General features: G+C 46.0%; 1 protein-coding gene across 9 annotated transcripts in view; it reads right to left on the bottom strand.

Annotated features, from left to right (window-relative positions):
• Nucleotides 1-825: 825 nt before the first annotated feature.
• The window catches only part of TIMELESS (timeless circadian regulator), a 361,230-nt gene continuing 339,884 nt past the window's right edge, over nucleotides 826-22,171 (bottom strand). For 5 of the 9 annotated variants that reach the window (XM_069230703.1, XM_069230697.1, XM_069230696.1 and 2 more), the window contains exons 27-29: nucleotides 3,202-3,313; nucleotides 2,842-2,933; nucleotides 2,301-2,555 (exon numbers count right to left, since the gene is read on the bottom strand). In XM_069230703.1, the coding sequence (XP_069086804.1) occupies nucleotides 2,443-2,555; nucleotides 2,842-2,933; nucleotides 3,202-3,313 (317 nt within the window). In that variant the 3' untranslated portion in view covers nucleotides 2,301-2,442. Of the gene's footprint in view, nucleotides 2,556-2,841; nucleotides 2,934-3,201; nucleotides 3,314-22,171 lie in introns of all 9 variants that reach the window. The other 4 variants (XM_069230700.1, XM_069230704.1, XM_069230699.1 and 1 more) reach the window with 4 other exon arrangements.

The raw sequence follows: 22,171 nt of genomic DNA, 5'->3' as shown, positions 1-22,171 counted from the left end.
ACTGCATTCTACGATGCTGCATTTTATGCCACTGGTTTCTTCAACACTATACCCTGCAACACTCTACGCCATTACACCGAACTCTAGGCCACTCCAATACAAGACACAATCTATCTCACTCTATGCAATTGCACTCTACAACACTCCACATCACTCTCCTCAAAGCCACTCACTTTTAGCCATGCTGAACAGGAGCCACGCTGGTGTACAATATGGCTGATACACACTGGCAAAGCCAATAGCTCTGGCATAGGCGAGACACTGGCTTTGTTGTTAACAATAGCAAGCGAGACGCACGCTCTAAGTACCTGTTGCAGGCTGACATGAAAATGCCAGCTTGTCTTAGAGGTTTTACAGGACAGATCACCTTTCAACTCAGGATCATTAATCCACGCAAGCCAACTGACTTCCTCCACGAAAGATAAGTTACATTTTGAACCGGCCCTCACATTCTACACAGTTTCTTCTATTACCCTGTCTCACTTGGGTGAACGTCTCATCACGGCCATCTTTTTGGTGAAAGCTGGTTGGTTTCTTTTTCGTTTAGGAGGGAGTCTGCCTTCCCTTCATGCATGTGGACACGTGCACAGTAAACCAGCTTGTATAAGAAGCAAGCTGCATATAAACAAATTATGAATAGGACTCCGAAAGTTATAAATCCTGACCCTAAGAGATTCACTTTCAGTGTTCATACCAACCACACTTGCCTTAATGCCAAGTGGCATTGCCACAATCCCCTGTCCACACCTGGAATTACCCGGTGCCAAAACGCACTGCTAACGCTAGAGCAAAAAAACATATACATCTAAGTAAGAATGCATCGACTTGAAATGTACAAAAAAGGACACTTTATTTTGAATTACTTTACACCATAAATAAAATTACTGAGACACCTTAACACAGAGAACAGTTGATTAAACCACAAAAGGGAAAACTGTAACATTATAAAAGACAATATAAAATGTATCTCAGTTTCATTTTCAAAACATAGTTCTCCCTTTGCTTTGATTCCAAGTGATAGATGAGCGGCCAGGATGGCTGCCAGGAACAAATGCCTTGGGGGGGGGGGGGGGGGGCTTAAGGTCACGCCACAACCAGTATTACAACTCTGTGTGTGCCAAAGCTCTGCTACGATCTAGACAATGGAGGGGAGGCCGTGAGCCAGCATGGAGATGCCCTTCCGAGCTCCCCTGCTGCACCCACCAACGAACATGCACAAGCGCGCGCGCACACCCTTTTTCCTTATGAGGGATATTATTCAATTAGCAACAATGAATGTCAGGAACTAAGAACAGCGCTAATTTTAGGGCAAGTCAACCACATACGTTCTACAATTGTGAGTTCTTAAGCTTCCCTTCCTTCACTGAGGGGGCGCCCCTCCACAAATGATCGGGGACTCGAGTAAAACATGCCCTACAGGCATCCTACCCAGACCCCCAGCACTGCTCGGCAGGTGGCTCAGAGGCACATGGGTGAGTGCGGAGGGGTGTGTAAGTCGACATCCCAGGCTGTGCCAGAAACTCAGATGAACGTTTCGTTTTTGTTTTCTTTAAAACCAGTGAACTTTTGTAGCTCTCTATTCAAACCACAGGATGACCAAGACAGTCACCTCGACACAACCGAAACACGAGTGGACAGCAAGGTAGATGAGGCTTCTACAGACCCAAGGCCGTGCCACTGAGACCTTTGGGGTAGACCAAGTGCCAGGAACGGTGATTAGGGCAAAGGAAGCAGTGAGTACACACCCCTGATTGACCCATACTCCTCTGCCCAAACCACTGATCATAGAGGTTGTGAACACTGATGATGCAGGTTAAGAAGACCCCAACCCTGACCTACTACTTACATCTGAAGCAGGAGGGCCAGTGGGATGTAGGTAGAGGCAGTGTTTGACAGCGCAGCCAAAAAAGGCAAATGTCACAGAAAGCTGCTGAAAGTAAAGATAAAAGCTTGACACACCTCCTATCCACAGCGACATCCGGCTCCAAGAGTAAACATCTCGTACTGCAGTGAACGTGAGCAATGATGCTGCATGATCTCATGGCACAGACTAGAAATGTGCTCACTAATTATAGCAGAGCCATCAATCCGCCAGGGACTACCACGAGGTTCTACTGGTGAACTGGCACCAGGCTGATATGGAAGCTCTCAACATTGTGTGGTATCAGGACAAGCTGCCAGCGGGCCATTGCACAGAGTCTTACTTGTAGAGGCTTAGTGAGCTACAATATAGTGAGGGCACCGAAAGAGCTCAAAGACCACCTTTGAATTCAACACTTATTCCCGTCTTGACAACAAAAGTAACTCAAACCACCATGTGCAAAGTAGACGACCTGTCAAGTGACTAGGAGCTCATTGGGATGCACGCACGTATTGCAAAAGTATCCAAACAACAGATGCTACGACGCTGGGAAGTGATTCTTCACTTTGTTGATTCCATTTTCAGTCTTCATCCTCATCATCATCATCGAGGACTAGTCGCTTCCTCTTAGTTGGCCTGTGGCTTTCTTCAGAATCAGAGTCCTCTTCGTTCCCATGGTGCTCAATCACATCATCTGAAGGGGGGGAATAGTTAAACAATTAGTTAGGCAACGAAGTGCCTCTAAACAGGGCAGAGTGTAACATGCAACCCGCTCTATCCTAGATAGTTCTACTGGCATTTTTGGGACACTAGCATATCTTGCGGCTCGGCGTACTATCCCTGTCTCACATAATTGCAGGTGTGTAAACTGTACCAGTACAATCTGACCTTCCAGGAGGCCGCTTTACCTCCAACAAAGCAGGCAGACAGCACTAAGACAGCTCTTATTCACCCCCAGAGTTGGAAATGAGAGAACACACCTTTACCTTTGCCTTCGACTTCATCATCATCATCGCTATCAATCAGTCGACTTCTCTTGTTGGCCGGCTTCAGCGAGGCATTGCCCTCCCTGCTGTACCAGATAAAATACAAGTGTCATTGTATGTGCATTTGGGCGACATCAGATACTGTCAAGCACATCTTAGAAAGGACATTATGGGGGTACACAGAACCTACACTGAGGCAGTACATATCAGTAGAGTTTTCGGCTGAGACATGATTTAGAGCAAGACACCAAGTCGGGACTAGTCCCATCGAAGCTATTTATGTCCTGCAGAAGATTTTCAGAAATAGAAAAAACATTTTAGGCCACTGCTCGATTGCAGCCCATGCCACCTTACCTATTGGCACTCTCCTCTCGCTCTGGACCAGGTTCCATCGTTATGTTGGCTGGCTCGGACACCTCAGAGGGTTCCTCACTGTCTTTAACGGGAGAAGGTGCTGTCGGTGAAGCTAGGGAGGAGAGACATGTGTGAACAAACTATGTAACGCTTTAGTCCTAATTCACCGACATCAAGAATAAAGTATCGGAGAACTGGCGCATATGACCTTTCGAATTCGCGCTTGACCTCAAAGCACAACCTCCCAGGTTCAACAATTAGTAATCCTTATGATCACATTCCGCTAACTCTGAGGTGTTCAATGCAAGTCCAGGACAGTCAAATCAGGAACAGATTTTTAGGATTACCCTAGATCAGTGATTCTTAAACTATGGTCCAGGGAACCCCAGTGGGTCCGCAAAGCCTACTCAGTGGGTCCGGGGCTGCAAAGAAAACTAAATAATATTAACAGATGAATAGAGTGTATATAAATAAAGAAGCAAAATGAACTGAATATTTTAAAACGTTCTGTAAATCTGTAGGAGTTTGAAATAGTGTGCCAAAGATATAGAAAGTATCCTGATTTGTGGGAGCAGCAGCATTGCATCACACAGAATACGGTATGAAAAATGAGTGGCATCAATTGAATTTAGAAAAGCTCCAACATTCCAATAAAAAAAAAAAAATATATATATATATATATATACACACACACACATATATACATACACACACACACATATGGAAAATGTCACTTACCCAGTGTACATCTGTTCGTGGCATTAGTCGCTGCAGATTCACATGCTGTGCACATCCCGCCATCTGGTGTTGGGCTCGGAGTGTTACAAGTTGTTTTTCTTCGAAGAAGTCTTTTTTCGAGTCACGAGACCGAGGGACTCCTCCCATTTCGACTCCATTGCGCATGGGCGTCGACTCCATCTTAGATTGTTTTCCCCGCAGAGGGTGAGGTAGGAGTTGTGTATGCTAGTAATAGTGCCCATGCAATGGAGTGAATACGTATGTACATAATGAAGTTTAAAGTAATATATTTACAAATTTACAAATGTTCAAGATCAACTTCTAAACGGCTACAGGCTCCCGGGGAGGCGGGTGGGCGCATGTGAATCTGTAGCGACTAATGCCACGAACAGATGTACACTGGGTAAGTGACATTTTCCGTTCGATGGCAAGTATAGCTGCAGATACACATGCTGTGCATAGACTAGTAAGCAGTTATCTCCCCAAAAGCGGTGGTTCAGCCTGTAGGAGTTGAAGTTGTTTGAAATAATGTTCGTAGTACAGCTTGACCTACTGTGGCTTGTTGTGCCGTTAACACATCTACACAGTAGTGTTTGGTAAATGTATGAGGCGTAGACCATGTTGCTGCCTTACATATTTCGTTCATTGGAATATTTCCTAGAAAGGCCATAGTAGCACCTTTCTTTCTGGTTGAGTGTGCCTTTGGTGTAATAGGCAGCTCTCTCTTTGCTTTAAGATAGCAGGTTTGAATACACTTAACTATCCATCTAGCAATGCCTTGTTTAGAAATTGGATTCCCTGTATGAGGTTTTTGGAAAGCAATAAATAGTTGTTTTGTTTTTCGAATTAGTTTTGTTCTGTCAATGTAGTACATTAGTGCTCTTTTGATGTCTAATGTATGCAGTGCTCTTTCAGCTACAGAATCGGGCTGTGGGAAGAACACTGGTAATTCTACCGTTTGATTCAAGTGGAACGGTGAGATCACTTTTGGTAAAAATTTGGATTTGTCCGTAGAACTACTTTATGCTTGTGTATTTGAATAAATGGTTCTTGTATGGTAAATGCTTGAATTTCACTCACTCTTCTTAGAGATGTGATGGCAATCAAAAATGCAACTTTCCATGTTAAATATTGCATTTCACAAGAGTGCATGGGCTCAAAAGGTGGACCCATGAGTCGTGTTAAGACAATGTTGAGGTTCCATGAAGGAACTGGTGGTGTTCGTGGTGGTATAATTCTCTTTAGGCCTTCCATAAATGCTTTTATGACTGGTATCCTAAATAATGAATTTGAGTGCGTAATTTGCAGGTAGGCTGAAATTGCGGTCAGATGTATCTTTATTGAAGAGAAAGCTAGCTTTGACTTTTGCAATTGTAGTAAGTATCCTACTATATTTTTGGCAGATGCGTGTAAGGGTTGAATTTGATTATTATGGCAGTAATAAACAAATCTTTTCCACTTATTTGCATAGCAGTGTCTAGTGGTAGGTTTCCTAGCTTGTCTTATGACCTCCATACATTCTTGTGTGAGGTCTAAGTGTCCGAATTCTAAGATTTCGGGAGCCAAATTGCTAGATTCAGCGATGCTGGATTTGGATGTCTGATCTGTTGTTTGTGTTGTGTTAACAGATCTGGTCTGTTTGGTAGTTTGACATGAGGTACTACTGAGAGGTCTAGTAGTGTTGTGTACCAAGGTTGTCTTGCCCATGTCGGTGCTATTAGTATGAGTTTGAGTTTGTTTTGACTCAATTTGTTTACTAGATATGGAAGGAGTGGGAGAGGGGGAAAAGCGTAAGCAAATATCCCTGACCAGCTCATCCATAACGCATTGCCCTGAGACTGATCTTGTGGGTACCTGGATGCGAAGTTTTGGCATTTTGAGTTTTCTTTTGTTGCAAATAGATCTATTTGTGGTGTTCCCCACATTTGGAAGTAAGTGTTTAGTATTTGGGGGTGAATCTCCCATTCGTGGATCTGTTGGTGATCCCGAGAGAGATTGTCTGCTAACTGGTTCTGAATTCCTGGAATAAATTGTGCTATTAGGCGAATGTGGTTGTGAATCGCTTAGTGCCATATTTTCTGTGTTAGGAGACACAACTGTGTCGAGTGTGTGCCTCCCTGTTTGTTTAGGTAATACATTGTTGTCATGTTGTCTGTTTTGACAAGAATGTGTTTGTGTCTTATTATGGGTTGAAATGCTTTGAGCGCTAGAAATACCGCTAACAGTTCTAAGTGATTTATGTGAAACTGTTTTTGCTGTATGTCCCATTGTCCTTGGATGCTGTGTTGATTGAGGTGGGCTCCCCACCCTGTCATGTAAGCATCTGTTATCACGTATTGTGGCACTGGGTCTTGGAATGGCCGCCCTTGGTTTAAATTTATACTGTTCCACCATTGAAGCGAGATGTATGTTTGGCGGTCTATCAACACCAGATCTAGAAGCTGACCCTGTGCTTGTGACCATTGTGATGCTAGGCACTGTTGTAAGGGCCGCATGTGCAACCTTGCGTTTGGGACAATGGCTGTGCATGAAGACATCATGCCTAGTAGTTTCATCACCAGTTTGACTTGTATCTTTTGATTTGGATACATGGTCTGTATCACATTGTGAAATGTGTGAACTCTTTGCGGACTTGGAGTGGCAATCCCTTTTGCTGTGTTGATTGTTGCTCCTAAGTATTGCTGTGTTTGACACAGCAGAAGGTGTGACTTTGTGTAATTGATTGAGACACCTAGTTTGTGGAGGATTTCTATGACATATTTTGTGTGTTGTGAACACCGTCTTAGCGTGTTGGTTTTGATTAACCAATCGTCTAGGTACGGGAACACATGTATTTGCTGCCTTCTGATATGTGCAGCTACTACTGCTAGGCATTTTGTAAAAACTCTTGGTGCAGTTGTTATTCCGAATGGCAACACTTTGAATTGGTAATGTATCCCTTGGAATACAAACCTTAGGTATTTTCTGTGTGAAGGATGTATTGGTATATGGAAATATGCATCCTTTAGGTCTAGTGTTGTCATGTAGTCTTGTTGTTTGAGCACTGGGATTACGTCTTGTAATGTAACCATGTGAAAGTGATCTGATTTGATGTAGGTATTTAATGTTCTGAGATCTAGTATAGGTCTCAGACTCTTGTCTTTTTTGGGTATCAGAAAGTACAGGGAGTAAACTCCTGTGTTTATTTGTTGTTTTGGTACTAACTCTATTGCTTCTTTTTGTAGCAATGCCTGAACTTCTAGTCCTAGAAGATCTATATGTTGTTTTGACATATTGTGTGTTTTCGGTGGAATGTTTGGAGGGAATTTGAGAAATTCTATGCAATAACCATGCTGGATAATTGCTAAGACCCAAGTGTCTGTTGTTATTTCCTCCCAATGTTTGTAAAACTTGGTTAGTCTCCACCCGACAGGTGTTATGTGTTGGGGATTTGTGACCTTGAAGTCACTGCTTGTTTGGAGGAGTTTTGGGACTTGGGAACTTTCCTCTATTCCTTTGAAATTGTCCCCCTCTATATTGTCCCCGAAAACCTCCCCGCTGATACTGGCTCTGGTAAGTGGGCTTTGTTTGTGAGGTTGTGGCTTCTGTGGTTTGCCCTCAAAACCCCCCTCGAAATTGTGTCTTTAGAAATGTGCCTCTGCTCTGTGGGGAGTAGAGTGCACCCATGGCTTGGGCCGTGTCAGTGTCTTTCTTAAGTTTTTCGATTGCAGTGTCCACCACCGGCCCAAACAACTGCTGTCCGTTGAATGGCATGTTCAGCACAGCTTGCTGTATCTCTGGTTTAAATCCTGATGTACGCAGCCATGCATGTCTCCTTATTGTTACAGCTGTGTTGACAGTTCTAGAAGCTGTGTCTGCAGCATCCATTGCTGACCGTATCTGATTATTGGAGATACCCTGTCCTTCTACTACTTGCTGCGCTCTTTTTTGGAACTCCTTGGGTAAATGTTCAATAAGGTGTTGCATCTCATCCCAATGGGCCCTATCATATCTGGCTAGCAAAGCTTGCGAATTTGCAATACGCCACTGGTTTGCTGCCTGTGCCGCCACCCTTTTCCCTGCAGCATTGAATTTTCGACTTTCTTTATCTGGAGGTGGTGCATCTCCTGAAGTATGAGAGTTGGCTCTTTTGCACGCTGCTCCCACTACAACAGAGTCTGGTGTTAGCTGTTGTGTAATGTACACTGGGTCTGTTGGTAGCGGTTTATATTTTTTATCTACTCTTGGAGTAATGGCTCTCCCTTTAACAGGCTCCTCAAACACTTGTTTGGAGTGTTTTAGCATTCCAGGTAGCATAGGAAGACTCTGATATTGGCTGTGTGTGGACGACAGTGTATTAAAAAGAAAGTCGTCTTCAATGGGCTCTGAATGAAGGCTGACATTATGAAATGCAGCTGCTCGACACCACCTGTGCGTAGCCTGTACTCTCCTCTGGTGGCGATGGTTGAGCTGGATAGCATTCTGGACTATTATCTGACACTGGTGCGTCATAAAGGTCCCATGCGTCAGGGTCATCTTGACTTATTCCTGTATGAGTTGGGGATTGCATCATTGGTGGAGTGGCTACCGGTGATGGTTGCGGAGAGTGATGTGGGGATGGTGGCGGTGTTACTTGTTTAGCCACCTTTGCGTGTGGCTGTTTGTCTTTGTCTTGGAAGGCAAGCTTGCGTTTCATTTTGACTGGAGGAAGAGTGCTGATCTTCCCTGTATCTTTTTGAATAAAGAGCCGTCTTTGTGTGTGATCTGGCTCTATTGCCTGTAATTCCTGTCCAAATCTATGTGTCTTCATTTGTGTGGACAGTCCTTGTTCCTCAGTGTAGGAACTTGTTTTCGGTTCCGAGGCCGGATATTTCGGTACCGAAACCTTTTCGGCTGCTTTTTTCGGCTCTGACAAAACCTTTTTTTTTACTTTTGGCATTGTGCTCTCTCGGTGCGGACCCGTTTCGGTGTCTCGGTGCCGAATCTTCTCTGAGCCACTATCTTGGGCCCGAGATTGCTGTGTGCCGGTATCTCGACCGGAGTCGGATGACTTAGACACCAGCTCGCCCTTTTTCGGTGCCGATGAACGGTCACCTACTTTTCGGGTTAAGCCATGGCCTGTTGGCGGTGGCATCCCCTGGGCTTTAGCGCTTTTCTCGTGAGTTCTTGGTTTTGACGTCTTACTCACGGTTTTCGGCGTTTCCTCGGGATCGATCTCCTCAGAGTCCGACTCCTGGGTGGAGAATGTTTCTTCCTCCTCCTCGAAACGCTTTTGTCCTGTCGGCGCCGACGCCATTTGCAGTCTTCTTGCTCTTCGGTCCCTGAGTGTCTTCCTGGACCGAAACGCTCGACAGGCCTCACAAGTATCCTCCTTGTGTTCTGGTGACAAACACAAGTTACAGACCAGATGTTGATCTGTATATGGATACTTGTTATGGCATTTTGGACAGAAGCGGAATGGGGTCCGTTCCATCAGCCTTGAAGAGGCACGTGGCCGGGCCGACCAGACCCCGACGGGGATGGAAGAAAACCCCGAAGGGCCACCGGAGCTCTTCTTAATTCGGTGCCGATCTGTTGTAACTAACCCGATACCGAACGCAAACAATACCGGCGATTTTTCCGAGATTCTAACTAACTTTCCGACCCGAAACACGGAGCGAAAAGGAACACGTCCGAACCCGATGGCGGAAAAAAAACAATCTAAGATGGAGTTGACGCCCATGCGCAATGGAGTCGAAATGGGAGGAGTCCCTCGGTCTCGTGACTCGAAAAAAGACTTCTTCGAAGAAAAACAACTTGTAACACTCCGAGCCCAACACCAGATGGCGGGATGTGCACAGCATGTGTATCTGCAGCTACACATGCCATCGAACATATATATACATACACACATTTTTTAAAACTTTTGTTTGTGAATTAAAGTACAAGTTACTTACCTTCGGTAACAAAATATTTGGTAGAGACATTTTCTAGTTGCAGATTCCTTAACTTAGAATCCCTCCCCCCACCCCTCCCCCCCAAAGCGTCAGACTGGATCCAGAGATTTTTCTTCGAGCAACACCCTTGCACGTCGGTAGGTGGCGTTGGTCGACCCCGTGGGCGTAGTTGGCATCGTAGTTGCCGTGATGACGTCGGGAGTGGTACATAGACGCCACCTTTGCGCAGTGATGTAATTTTCTTTTAACGACTTTCCATAGCAAAGCGCAGAGCCACTAAGAACACTGAGATTGGTGCGCCAGAGCTAAGCACCTGAAGGGGGAATCCCTGACCCTAGAAATCAGTTCGCAAGTGGGGAGGATGGGTAGGCGGTAAGGAATCTGCAACTAGAGTATGTTTCTAACAGATATTTCGTTACTAAAGATAAGTAACTTGTACATCTGATAGAGACTTCTAGTTGCAAATTCCTTACCTTAGAATAGATACCCAAGCAATGCCATCCTCGGTGGTGGGCTGCGAACCAAGATCATACTAGGAAGTCCTGCAGGACCAAAAAACCAAAGTAGCTGTTCCGAATGTCCAGGCCTTGGCTCTGTATATACTATCTCAAAGTGAGAGATAGTGTGCACAGAATCCAAGGGTTCCCCTTAGAGGTTGATAGTGGCAAAATTAGATAATACTAATGCTCTATTTTGTGGTAGTGTGGTCGAGCAGAAAATTGGTTACTTCCCTGTAACTATAGTTCTCTAGTATTGGAATCTTTCATAGATTCACATGCTTGAATCATTTCCCGTCGTCGAGATGGGAGCCCCCGGTACAATTTACACAAGTAGTGTTGAAATATATTAACAAAAGGGCCTGAGGCCTCTTCAATTTAACAGTCTATCAGAGTCATTTTAGGAAAAGGACCAAACTTGAGCATCCACCAATCAGACGACACCACCCTCTAGAATCCTCCTGAGAGAAGCTCCAGCACCTCAGATTTTCTAAGCACAAGTGCGTTAAAGATAGGAAAAGAGAGAGAGAAAGGTGAAAGTGAGCTTCTCCAGGGAGGTGGGTGGGTCGCATGTGAATCTATGAAAGATTCCAATACTGGAGAATGAAAATGTCACTTACCCAGTGTACATCTGTTCGTGGCATCAGTCGCTGAGATTCACATGGTCTGCATAGCTCGCCATCTGGTGTTGGGTCGGAGTGTTACAAGTTGTTTTTCTTCGAAGAAGTGTTTGAGTCACTGGACCGAGTGACTCCTCCTTCTGTGCTCATTGCGCATGGGCGTCGACTCCATCTTCGATTGTTTTCCCCGCAGAGGGTGAAGTAGGAGTTGTACTATAGTAATAGTGCCCGCGCAATGAAATGTGTAAGTATGTACCTATTAAAGGTTTAAATAATATATATACAAATGTACAAAATTGAAGGTAACTTCTGAACTGCTACAGGCTTCCGGGGAGGTGGGTGGGCCCATGTGAATCTCAGCGACTGATGCCACGAACAGATGTACACTGGGTAAGTGACATTTTCAGTTCGATGGCATCTGTCGCTGTAGATACACATGGTCTGCATAGACTAGTAAGCAGTTATTTCCCCATAAGCGGTGGTTTAGCCTGTAGGAGTAGAAGTTGTCTGAAATAGAGTTCTTAATACAGCTTGACCTACTGCAGCTTGTTGTGCGGATAGCACATCTATACAGTAGTGTTTGGTGAATGTGTGAGGCGTAGACCATGTGGCTGCCTTACATATTTCATGCATTGGGATGTTTCCTAAAAAGGCCATTGAAGCACCTTTTTTCCTTGTTGAATGTGCCCTGGGAGTAATGGGCAGTTGTCTTTTTGCTTTAAGGTAGCAGATTTGGATGCATTTAACAATCCATCTGGCTATACCTTGTTTTGATATTGGGTTACCTGCATGAGGTTTTTGGAATGCAATAAATAGCTGTTTAGTCTTTCTGATGTTCTTTGTTCTGTCAATGTAGTACATTAATGCTCTTTTGACATCTAATGTATGTAGTGCTCTTTCAGCCACAGAATCTGGCTGTGGGAAAAAAACAGGTAGTTCTACCGTTTGATTTAGATGGAACGGTGAAATAACTTTTGGTAAATATTTTGGATTAGGTCGTAGGACGACCTTATTTTTATGTATTTGTATAAAAGGTTCCTGTGTTGTGAACGCTTGAATTTCACTTACTCTTCTCAGAGATGTAATGGCGATGAGAAAGGCAACTTTCCAGGTTAGGAATTGTATTCCGCAAGAGTGCATGGGTTCGAAAGGTGGGCCCATGAGTCTTGTTAGGACCACGTTTAGGTTCCATGAAGGAACAGGTGGTGTTCTTGGTGGTATAATTCTTTTAAGACCTTCTATGAATGCTTTGATAACTGGTATCCTATACAAGGAAGTTGAATAGGTAGTCTGCAGGTATGCAGATATTGCTGCAAGGTGTATTTTAATAGAAGAGAAGGCTAGCTTTGCTTTTTGTAAATGGAGCAAGTAATTTACTATATGTTTTGGAGTTGCGTCTAGTGGTTGTATCTGATTATGATGGCAGTAACAAACAAATCTTTTCCACTTACTTGCGTAGCAGTGTCTAGTGGATGGCCTTCTGGCCTGCTTTATGACCTCCATACACTCTTGGCTAAGTTGTAAGTGTCCGAATTCTAGGATTTCAGGAGCCAGATTGCTAGATTCAGCGATGCTGGATCTGGGTGTCTGATCTGTTGGTTGTGTTGCGTTAACAGATCTGGTTTGTTCGGCAGTTTGATGTGGGGTACTACAGAAAGATCTAGCAGTGTTGTGTACCAGGGTTGTCTTGCCCACGTTGGTGCTATTAAAATGAGTTTGAGTTTGTTTTGACTCAATTTGTTTACTAGATAAGGGAGGAGAGGGAGAGGAGGAAAAGCGTAAGCAAATATTCCTGACCAGTTCATCCATAGGGCATTGCCTTGGGATTGCTTGTGTGGGTATCTGGACGCGAAGTTTTGGCATTTTGCGTTCTCTTTTGTTGCAAATAAGTCTATTTGAGGTGTTCCCCAGAGTGTGAAGTAGGTGTTCAGAATTTGTGGGTGGATTTCCCATTCGTGGACTTGCTGGTGATCTCGAGAGAGATTGTCTGCCAGTTGATTCTGGATCCCTGGAATAAACTGTGCTATGAGGCGAATTTGATCGTGGATTGCCCACTTCCATATGTTTTGAGCTAATAAGCTTAACTGCGTTGAATGTGTTCCTCCTTGTTTGTTTAGATAATACATCGTTGTCATGTTGTCTGTTTTGACAAGGATGTATTTGTGGGTTATGATTGGTTGGAAAGCTTTTAGTGCTTGAAAAACTGCTAATAATTCTAGATGATTTATATGCAGTTTTGTTTGATGTATGTTCCATTGTCCTCTTATGTTGTGTTGATTGAGATGTGCTCCCCACCCTGTCATGGAAGCATCTGTTGTTATTACGTACTGTGGCACTGGGTCTTGGAAAGGCCGCCCTTTGTTTAAATTTATACTGTTCCACCATAGAAGCGAGAGGTAAGTTTGGCGGTCTATTAACACCAGATCTAGAAGGTGACCCTGTGCTTGAGACCACTGTGAGGCTAGGCACTGTTGTAAGGGCCTCATGTGCAGTCTTGCGTTTGGGACAATGGCTATGCATGAGGACATCATGCCTAGGAGCTGTAGTATTGTTCTTGCTTGTATTGTTTGATTTGGAGACATGTGTTGAATGACTCTGTTGAAATTGTGAATTCTTTGTGGAGTTGGCGTTGCTACTCCTTTTGTCGTGTCTATTATGGCTCCTAGATATTGCTGTACTTTGCTTGGCTGAATGTTGGATTTTGCAAAGTTGACGGTGAACCCTAGTTTGTAGAGGGTTTGTATGACTTGATTTGTGTGGTTTGAGCATTGTGTGAGCGAACTGGTTTTGATTAGCCAGTCGTCTAGATACGGGAATACATGTATTTGCTGCCTTCTGATGTGTGCAGCGACTACTTCTAGGCATTTTGTGAATACCCTTGGAGCGGTTGTTAAACCGAAAGGCAATACTTTGAATTGGTAATGTATTCCTTTGAATACAAACCTTAGATATTTTCTGTGTGATTGATGTATTGGTATATGGAAATATGCGTCTTTGAGGTCTAGGGTTGTCATGTAGTTGTGTTTTTTGAGCAATGGTAACACTTCTTGTAGTGTGACCATGTGAAAGTGGTCTGATTTGATGAATGTGTTTACTACTCTGAGGTCTAGAATTGGTCTCAGTGTTTTGTCCTTTTTTGGTATCAAGAAGTACAGTGAATAAACTCCTGTGTTTATTTGTGTGCTTGGTACTAATTCTATTGCATTTTTTTGCAGTAGTGCTTGAACTTCTATCTCTAGAAGCTGTGAATGGTGTTTTGATAAATTTTGTGATTTTGGTGGTATGTCTGGAGGGAATTGCAGGAATTCTATGCAATAACCATGTTGGATAATTGCTAGGACCCATGTGTCTGTAGTTATTTCCTCCCATGCTTCGTAATATTGACCTATCCTTCCCCCCACTGGTGTTGTGTGGGGGGGGTGAGTGACGTGTGAGTCACTGCTTGTTGGTAGTGGTTTTGGGGCTTTGAAATCTTCCTCTATTCCTAGGGAATTGCCCTCCTCTATACTGGCCCCGAAAGCCTCCCCTGTACTGTCCCTGGTAGGTGGACGGTGCGGACTGTGAGGTACTGGCTTGTGTGGCCTGACCCCGAAACCCTCCTCTAAAAGGTGTTTTGCGGAAGGTGGTATAAGATCCTCTGCTCTGCGGGGAGTAGAGTGCGCCCATGGCCTTGGCAGTGTCAGTGTCCTTTTTGAGCTTTTCTATGGCTGTGTCGACCTCCGGACCGAACAGAAGTTTTTCGTTTACTGGCATGTTAAGTACTGCCTGCTGAATTTCTGGCTTGAATCCAGACGTTCTGAGCCATGCGTGCCTACGGATGGTAACCGACGTATTAATGGTCCTTGCGGCTGTGTCTGCTGCATCCATAGAGGAGCGTATTTGATTGTTGGAAATGTTTTGACCCTCTTCAACAACCTGTTTTGCTCTTTTTTGTAGATCTTTTGGGAGATGTTCAATGAGATGCTGCATCTCATCCCAGTGGGCTCTGTCGTATCGCGCTAGCAGCGCTTGTGAGTTTGCGATGCGCCACTGGTTTGCTGCCTGGACAGCGACCCTCTTCCCGGCTGCATCGAACTTTCTGCTTTCTTTATCTGGGGGAGGTGCATCCCCAGAAGTGTGTGAATTTGCCCGTTTTCTGGCAGCCCCTACCACCACAGAATCTGGTGGCAGCTGAGAGGTGATGAATACAGGGTCCGTAGGAGGCACCTTATACTTTTTGTCCACTCTAGGCGTTACTGCCCTACTTTTAACTGGCTCCTTGAAGATCTCCTTTGCATGGCGTAGCATGCCTGGGAGCATAGGCAGGCTTTGGTAGGAGCTGTGGGTGGAGGAGAGGGTGTTAAATACAAAGTCATCCTCTACTTGTTCAGAGTGTAGTTCCACATTATGGAACTGAGCTGCTCTAGCCACCACTTGTGAATAGGCTGTGCTGTCCTCAGGTGGTGATGGCCTAGTTGGGTATGTGTCTGGGCTGTTATCAGACACTGGTGCATCGTACAAGTTCCACGCGTCTTGATCTTGGTCGTCGTGGCTCATGGCGGTGTGAGCTGGCGAATGTGACGGGGTGTAAGTTGGCGAAGCCGGAGTTACAGGTGGAGGCGAGGGAGGAGGTGTTACTGTCTTTGCTGTTTGGTGCTGAGGAGCCTCTCGTGCTACAAACTGAAGTGTTCTCTTTCTTTTGACAGGTGGAAGGGTACTGATCTTCCCTGTCCCCTGCTGAATAAAGATACGCTTTTGCGTGTGATCCACTTCAGTGGATTGCAGTTCCTGTTCGAATCTGTGTCTTTTCATTTGTGAAGACATAGAAAGTTCTTCAGTATAGGAGCCTGAAACTGGGTCTGTTGGTGCTTTTTTCGGCTCCGAAAACCCTGTTGTCTCTATGGTCTTCGGCGCCACTGTCTCGGCGTCGATCCGTGTCGACACCGAACTCTCGGTGTCGATGCTTCTCTTTAGCACTCTCTCGGTCCCGAGGAGGCTGCGTGCCGGTGTCTCGACCGGAGTCGGACGATATCGACACTGAATGGGCCTTTTTCGGTGCCGATTGTTGGTCACCGTGAATTTGGGTTGAGCCATGGTCGGTTGGCAGTGGCGTCCCCTGGGCCTTTTTGCCTTTTTTAATTTCTGATCTCGACGTCTTACTCACAGTTTTTGTATTGTCGAGTTCGTCGGAGTCTGAATCCTGGATGGAAAAGGATTCCTCCTGTTCCTCTTCTGTTTCGAACTGTCGATGCTCCTTTGGCGTGGACGCCATCTGCAGTCTTCTCGCTCGACGGTCGCGCAGAGTTTTTCGGGACCGGAACGCCCAACAGGCCTCACAGGATTCTTCGCTGTGCTCGGGTGACAGGCACAGGTTACAGACCGAGTGTTGGTCCGTATAGGGATATTTGTTGTGGCATTCAGGGCAGAATCGAAACGGGGTCCGTTCCATCAGCGTTGTTCTCCACGCGGTCGGGCCGACTAGGCCCCGACGGTGTGCCGAAATCTACCCCGAAGGGCACCGAAGCGCTTCGATGTTCAATGCGTTGTCGTATGTGTTTATCTCGATCCGGATCGCAACAATACCGTCGAAAATCTTCCGTTTTCAGCTATCTTTCCGTTCCGAAACTCGGAGCGACAGGAACACGTCCGAACCCGATGGCGGAAAGAAAACAATCGAAGATGGAGTCGACGCCCATGCGCAATGAGCACAGAAGGAGGAGTCACTCGGTCCAGTGACTCGAAAACACTTCTTCGAAGAAAAACAACTTGTAACACTCCGACCCAACACCAGATGGCGAGCTATGCAGACCATGTGTATCTACAGCGACAGATGCCATCGAACCTACAGTTACAGGTAAGTAACTAATTTTCTTACTCCAGTATTGGAACTTTCATAGATTCACATGCTTGAATCAGAGTAGCAAGCAGTACTTATGCACATTGTAAAATTGTAGCCATGAATGTCACAAAACACCTGCATATATAATATATATGTGCATATATATATATATATATATATATATATATATATATATAGGAATACTTCAAACAAAATACCGTCTGTCAACCCCATCTTTACTTCTCTCCCTTTTCTCTGTTTTTTTTTTTTCCAAAAACATGAAAACAATTGTATCTGTATCAGAAAATAACAGACAAACAATGTGCATACCTGATCTAGGATGGAGGGATGAAAGAGATGGCTTACCTTCACATGAAGAGGTTCCTGAGGACTGCTTGACCCACTGCCACCCCTCCCTGAGATAGTGCTTCCAAGCAGTAATGTCTTGTAAATGTATGGCAGCTCTTCCATGTTGCTGCTCTGCAAATGTCTTGCAGGGAAACCCCCGCAAACAGCGCTGCTGAGGAAGAGACCGCCCGCGTAGAATGAGCACGGACTGATGAATGCAGTGGTTTGCCCACTGCTTGATGGCAGAATCGAATGGCTGAGGCGATCCATCTGGCTATGCTCTGATTGGAGAGCAGATGACCACGTCTGGGTGCAATGTAAGCTACGAATAATTGATTAGAGCGGCGAAAGGACTTAGTTCTGTCCAAGTAGAATTGAACACATCTCTTAACGTCTAAAGAGTGTAATGATCTTTCCGCAGGAGTAGATGGATGTGGAAAAAAGTTTTTAAAAACTAAGGGCTCGTTCATGTGGAAGTCTGAAGGGACCTTCGGGATGAAATGTGGGTTTGTGCGCAGCAGTAGTTTGTCTTGTTTAATCTGCAAGAACGGCTCCTGTATGGAGAGGGGCTGTATCTCACTGACCTGTCTGGCTGAAGTGAGAGCCACCAGTAAAGCAACCTTCCAAGAAAGGAATTTCAGAGAGGCTCGATGAATCGGTTCAAACGGATGCTTCATTATCTGTGCTAAAACAATATTCAGGTTCCACGAGGGAGGAGGAGAGGTCTGAATGGCGGAAAGACCCTGAAAAGTCCTTTAAAAAATAGTTTGATTAAACAAGAGGAATACAGCGAAGGTGAAGAGTCTGAACGCCTGTATGATGCTATTGCCACCAGATGTACCTTTATGGAAGAATGCGCCAGGCCTGATTGAGCTAAATGCAATAAATATGGCAATATTTCTTCCGGCGGTGATGAGTGGATCAATTTGCCGATGGTGACACCAGAAACAAAATCTTTTCCATTTGCAAGAATAAGTCTTATTAGTGCTATCTGCTCTAGCTCTGGACAAAATGTCCCTACATTCCTGTGGGATATTCAGATGTGCAAACTCCCTTTGCCCAGGAGCCATGCTGACAATCGCATCGACTGAGGATCCGGGTGCGATATTTGCCCTTTGTTCATTGTTAGTAAGTGCGGAGACGGTTTCAGTGGAATGTGAGGCTTCATTGATAAAAGAAGAAGCTCTGCAAACCAGTGTTGGCGAGGCCAGTACGGAGCTATCAATATCAGGATGCACGGCTCTGCCTTCATCTTCATGAGGACTCTTGGGATCAATGGGATTGGAGGAAAGGCGTAAGCAAAGATGTCTGACCAAACTATGGAAAACGCATTCCACAATCCTTTTGGTGATGCCAGCTTGCGAAGTACTGGCATTTGGCGTTCCACTTGCTGGCGAACAGGTCGATTGTTGGCGTTCCCCACTGGGAAAAGATGTAGGCCACTGTGGACTGGTCCAGCTCCCACTCTTGGCAGCTCGATCTTTGCCGCTGAGCGAGTCCGCTATCTTTTTCTCTATCCCCAGCAAATGCACTGCTGTGAGTCTGATGCCTTGCTGCGAGGCCCAATTCCAAATTCTTTGGGCTTCCCTGAGAGGGTGAGAGATCTCGTGCCTCCTTGTTTGTTGAGGTAATGCCTCGTAGTGGTGTTGACTGTTCTTATTACCACGTCTGATTGTAGGAAGTTGGCTCTGTATATACTATTTCAAAGTGAGAAATAGTGTGCACAGAGTCCAAGGGTTCCCCTTATAGGTAAGATAGTGGCAAAAACAGATCATTCTAATGCTCTATTTTGTGACAGTGTGGTCAAGCAGTAGGCTTATCAGAGGGTAGTGTTAAGCATTTGTTGTACACACAGGTAAAAAAAAATATTTTAAGAACCACAGGTTCAGGATTTACATTAAACACTTTAAATGTAAGGTACTTCACTTAGATACTTTAGGAACTTTGAATGGAAACAATATCATGTACAGTCTTAGTAAAAATGGCAATAAGCTATTTCAAAAGTGGACACTGCAAAAATCAACAGTTCCTGGGGGAGGTAAGTAAAGGTTAGTTTTGAAGGTAAGCAAAACACTTACAAGTCTCAAAGTTGGGGCATAGGTAGCCCACCATTGGGGGTTCAAGGCAACCCCAAAGTCACCACACCAGCAGCTCAGGGCCAGTCAGGTGCAGAGGTCAAAGAGGTGCCCAAAACACATAGGCTTCTATGGAGAACAGGGGCGCCCTGGTTCCAGTCTGCCAGCAGGTAAGTACCTGCGTCCTCGGGGGGGCAGACCAGAGGGTTTTGTAGGGCACCGATTGGGACCCAAGAAGGAACAGAAAGTACACCCTCAGCGGCACAGGGGCGGCCGGGTACAGTGTGCAAACAGGCGTCAGGTTTTGTATAGGAAGTAATGGAGAGACCCGGGAGTCACTTCAACGATGCAGGCAGGCACGGGGGGGGCTCCTTGGATCAGCCACCACCTGGGCTGCCTGGGGGTCGCTCTTGCACTGGAGTTCGGTTCCTTCAGGTCCTGGGGGCTGCGGGTGCAGTGCTGGTTCCAGGCATCAGGTCCCTTGTTACAAGCAGTCGAGGTCAGGGGGAGCCTCTGGATTCACTCTGCAGGTGTCGCTGTGGGGCCTCAGGGGTGAGGGGGGGGTCGCCTCTGGTTATTCACGGGCTCGAAGTCGCCGGGGGGTCCTCCCTGAGGTGTTGGTTTTCTGCAGGTCGAGCCGGGGGTGCCAGGTGCAGAGGGTGAAGTCTCACGCTTCCGGCGGGGAAACGTGAAGTCTTTGGAAGTTGCTTCTTTGTTGCCAAGAAGTAGCTGGGGTTGAACAGAGCCGCTGTTCACAGGAGTTTCTTGGTCCTTGGGTGCAGGGCAGTCCTCTGAGGCTTCAGAGGTTGCTGGTCCCTGTTGGATGCGTCGCTGTTGCAGTTTTCTTCGAAGTTGGGAGACAGGCCGGTAGGGCTGGGGCCAAGGCAGTTGTCGTCTCAGTCTTCTCTGCAGGGCTTCAGGTCAGCAGTCCTCCTTCTTTGTTAAGGTTGCAGGAATCTAGTTTCCTAGGTTCTGGGGTGCCCCTAAATACTAGATTTAGGGGGGTGTTTAGGTCTGGGAGGGCAGTAGCCAATGGCTTCTGTCCTGGAGGGTGGCTACACCCTCTTTGTGCCTCCTCCCTGTGGGGAGAGGGGCACATCCCTAATCCTATTGGGGGAATCCTCCACTTGGAGGATTTCTAAAAGCAGGAGTCACCTCAGCTCAAGGCACCGTAGGGGCTGTCCTGACTGGTGGGTGGCTCCTCCTTGTTTTTCTAATTATCTCCTCCAGCCTTGCTGCCAAAAGTGGGGGCAGTGGCCGGAGGGGCGGGCATCTCCACTAGCTGGGATGCCCTGTGGTGCTGTAGCAAAAGGGGTGAGCCTTTGAGGCTCACCGCCAGGTGTTACAGTTACCGCAGGGGGAGGTGAGAAGCACCTCCACCCAGTACAGGCTTTGTTCCTGGCTACAAAGTGACAAAGGCACTCCCCATGTGGCCAGCAACATGTCTGGTGTGTGGCAGGCTGGCAGAAACTAGTCAGCCTACACTGGAAGTCAGGTATGTTTTCAGGGGGCATCTCTAAGATGCCCTTTGGGTGTATTTTACAATTAATTGCACACTGGCATCAGTGTGCATTTATTGTGCTGAGAAGTTGGATACCAAACTTCCCAGTTTTCAGGGTAGCCATTATGGAACTGTGGAGTTCGTGTTTGACAAACTCCCAGACCACATACTCTTATGGCTACCCTGCACTTACAATGTCTAAGGTTTTGCTTAGACACTGTAGGTGCATAGTGCTCACCTGTGGTATAGTGCACCCTGCCAGGCAGTGTGAGGTTGGCATGACACTCTGAGGGGAGTGCCATGTCGACTTAGTCATTTTCTCCCCACCAGCACACACAAGCTGTGAGGCAGTGTGCATGTGCTGAGTGAGGGGTCCCAAGGGTGGCATAAGACATGCTGCAGCCCTTAGAGACATTCCCTGGCATCAGGGCCCTTGGTACCAGTTACAAGGGACTTACCTGAGTGCCAGGGTTGGGCCAAGTGTGGAGACAAAGGTACAGTTTAGGGAAAAAACACTGGTGCTGGGGCCTGGTTAGCAGGGTCCCAGCACTCTTTCAAATCATAACTTAGCATCAGCAAAGGCAAAAGGTCAGGGGGTAACCATGCCAAGGAGGCATTTCCTTACACTGATCCTGCTATTTTTGGAAGAAAAGCCTGCAAAGCGAGATAAACTGCTCTGAGCTCTAGCAGATTGATGTGCATCACTCAACTCTAGTGGCCACTTACTTGAAGATCTTGCAACACGGGTCCCCAGCCCTCCAGAGATGCGTCCGTAGTGATGGTCCACGGAGCTGGACGATGTAGAAAGGAAAGTCCAATGGACAGATGATGCTTTTGAGACCACCATGTCAGAGCTTTAGCTATTGCTGGGGTTATGTTTATCCGATCTTCGAAGCTTCCTGAATTCTGGAGCCATTGAAGGTTGAGTGGCTCCTGTAGCGGTCACATTTTTAGTCTGCAGAGAGGAACCAGAGGTATGCATGATGACATCGTGCCCAACAAGGATTTGAAAAGGCGAACAGAAATACAGTTTCTTCCCTGTATTGATTTTGCTAGAGTCAGTAACTTCTGTTGTCTCTCTACTGTGGGACACGCCATGGTGGATTGCGTGTCCAGGTTCACCCCTAAAAAGGTGATTCTGCGTGCTGGTAGAGGTTTGGACTTCTCCCAGTTGATGGTGAGACCTAAACTGCTTAGCAAGGAAACGCACCTTCTTGTTGATCTGCGGGCTCCTGCGTAGGTGTTTGCTTTTATCAGCCAATCGTCGAGATATGGAAATATCTGGTGTTTTCTCCTCCTGAGGAAAGCTGCGATTGGCGCTAGGCATTTGGTGAATATCCTGGGAGCTGACTTTAGGCCAAACGGGAGGACACAAAATTGAAAGTGGCTTCCGGCTACCATGAATCTCAGGTACTGTCTGTGGGTAGGGTGGATGGGAATGTGGAAATATGCATCTTT

The sequence above is a fragment of the Pleurodeles waltl genome, chromosome 4_2 (assembly GCF_031143425.1).
Source record: "Pleurodeles waltl isolate 20211129_DDA chromosome 4_2, aPleWal1.hap1.20221129, whole genome shotgun sequence".
In the NCBI taxonomy this organism is placed as follows: domain Eukaryota; kingdom Metazoa; phylum Chordata; class Amphibia; order Caudata; family Salamandridae; genus Pleurodeles; species Pleurodeles waltl.
This window is presented reverse-complemented; position numbering and strand designations above follow the sequence as displayed.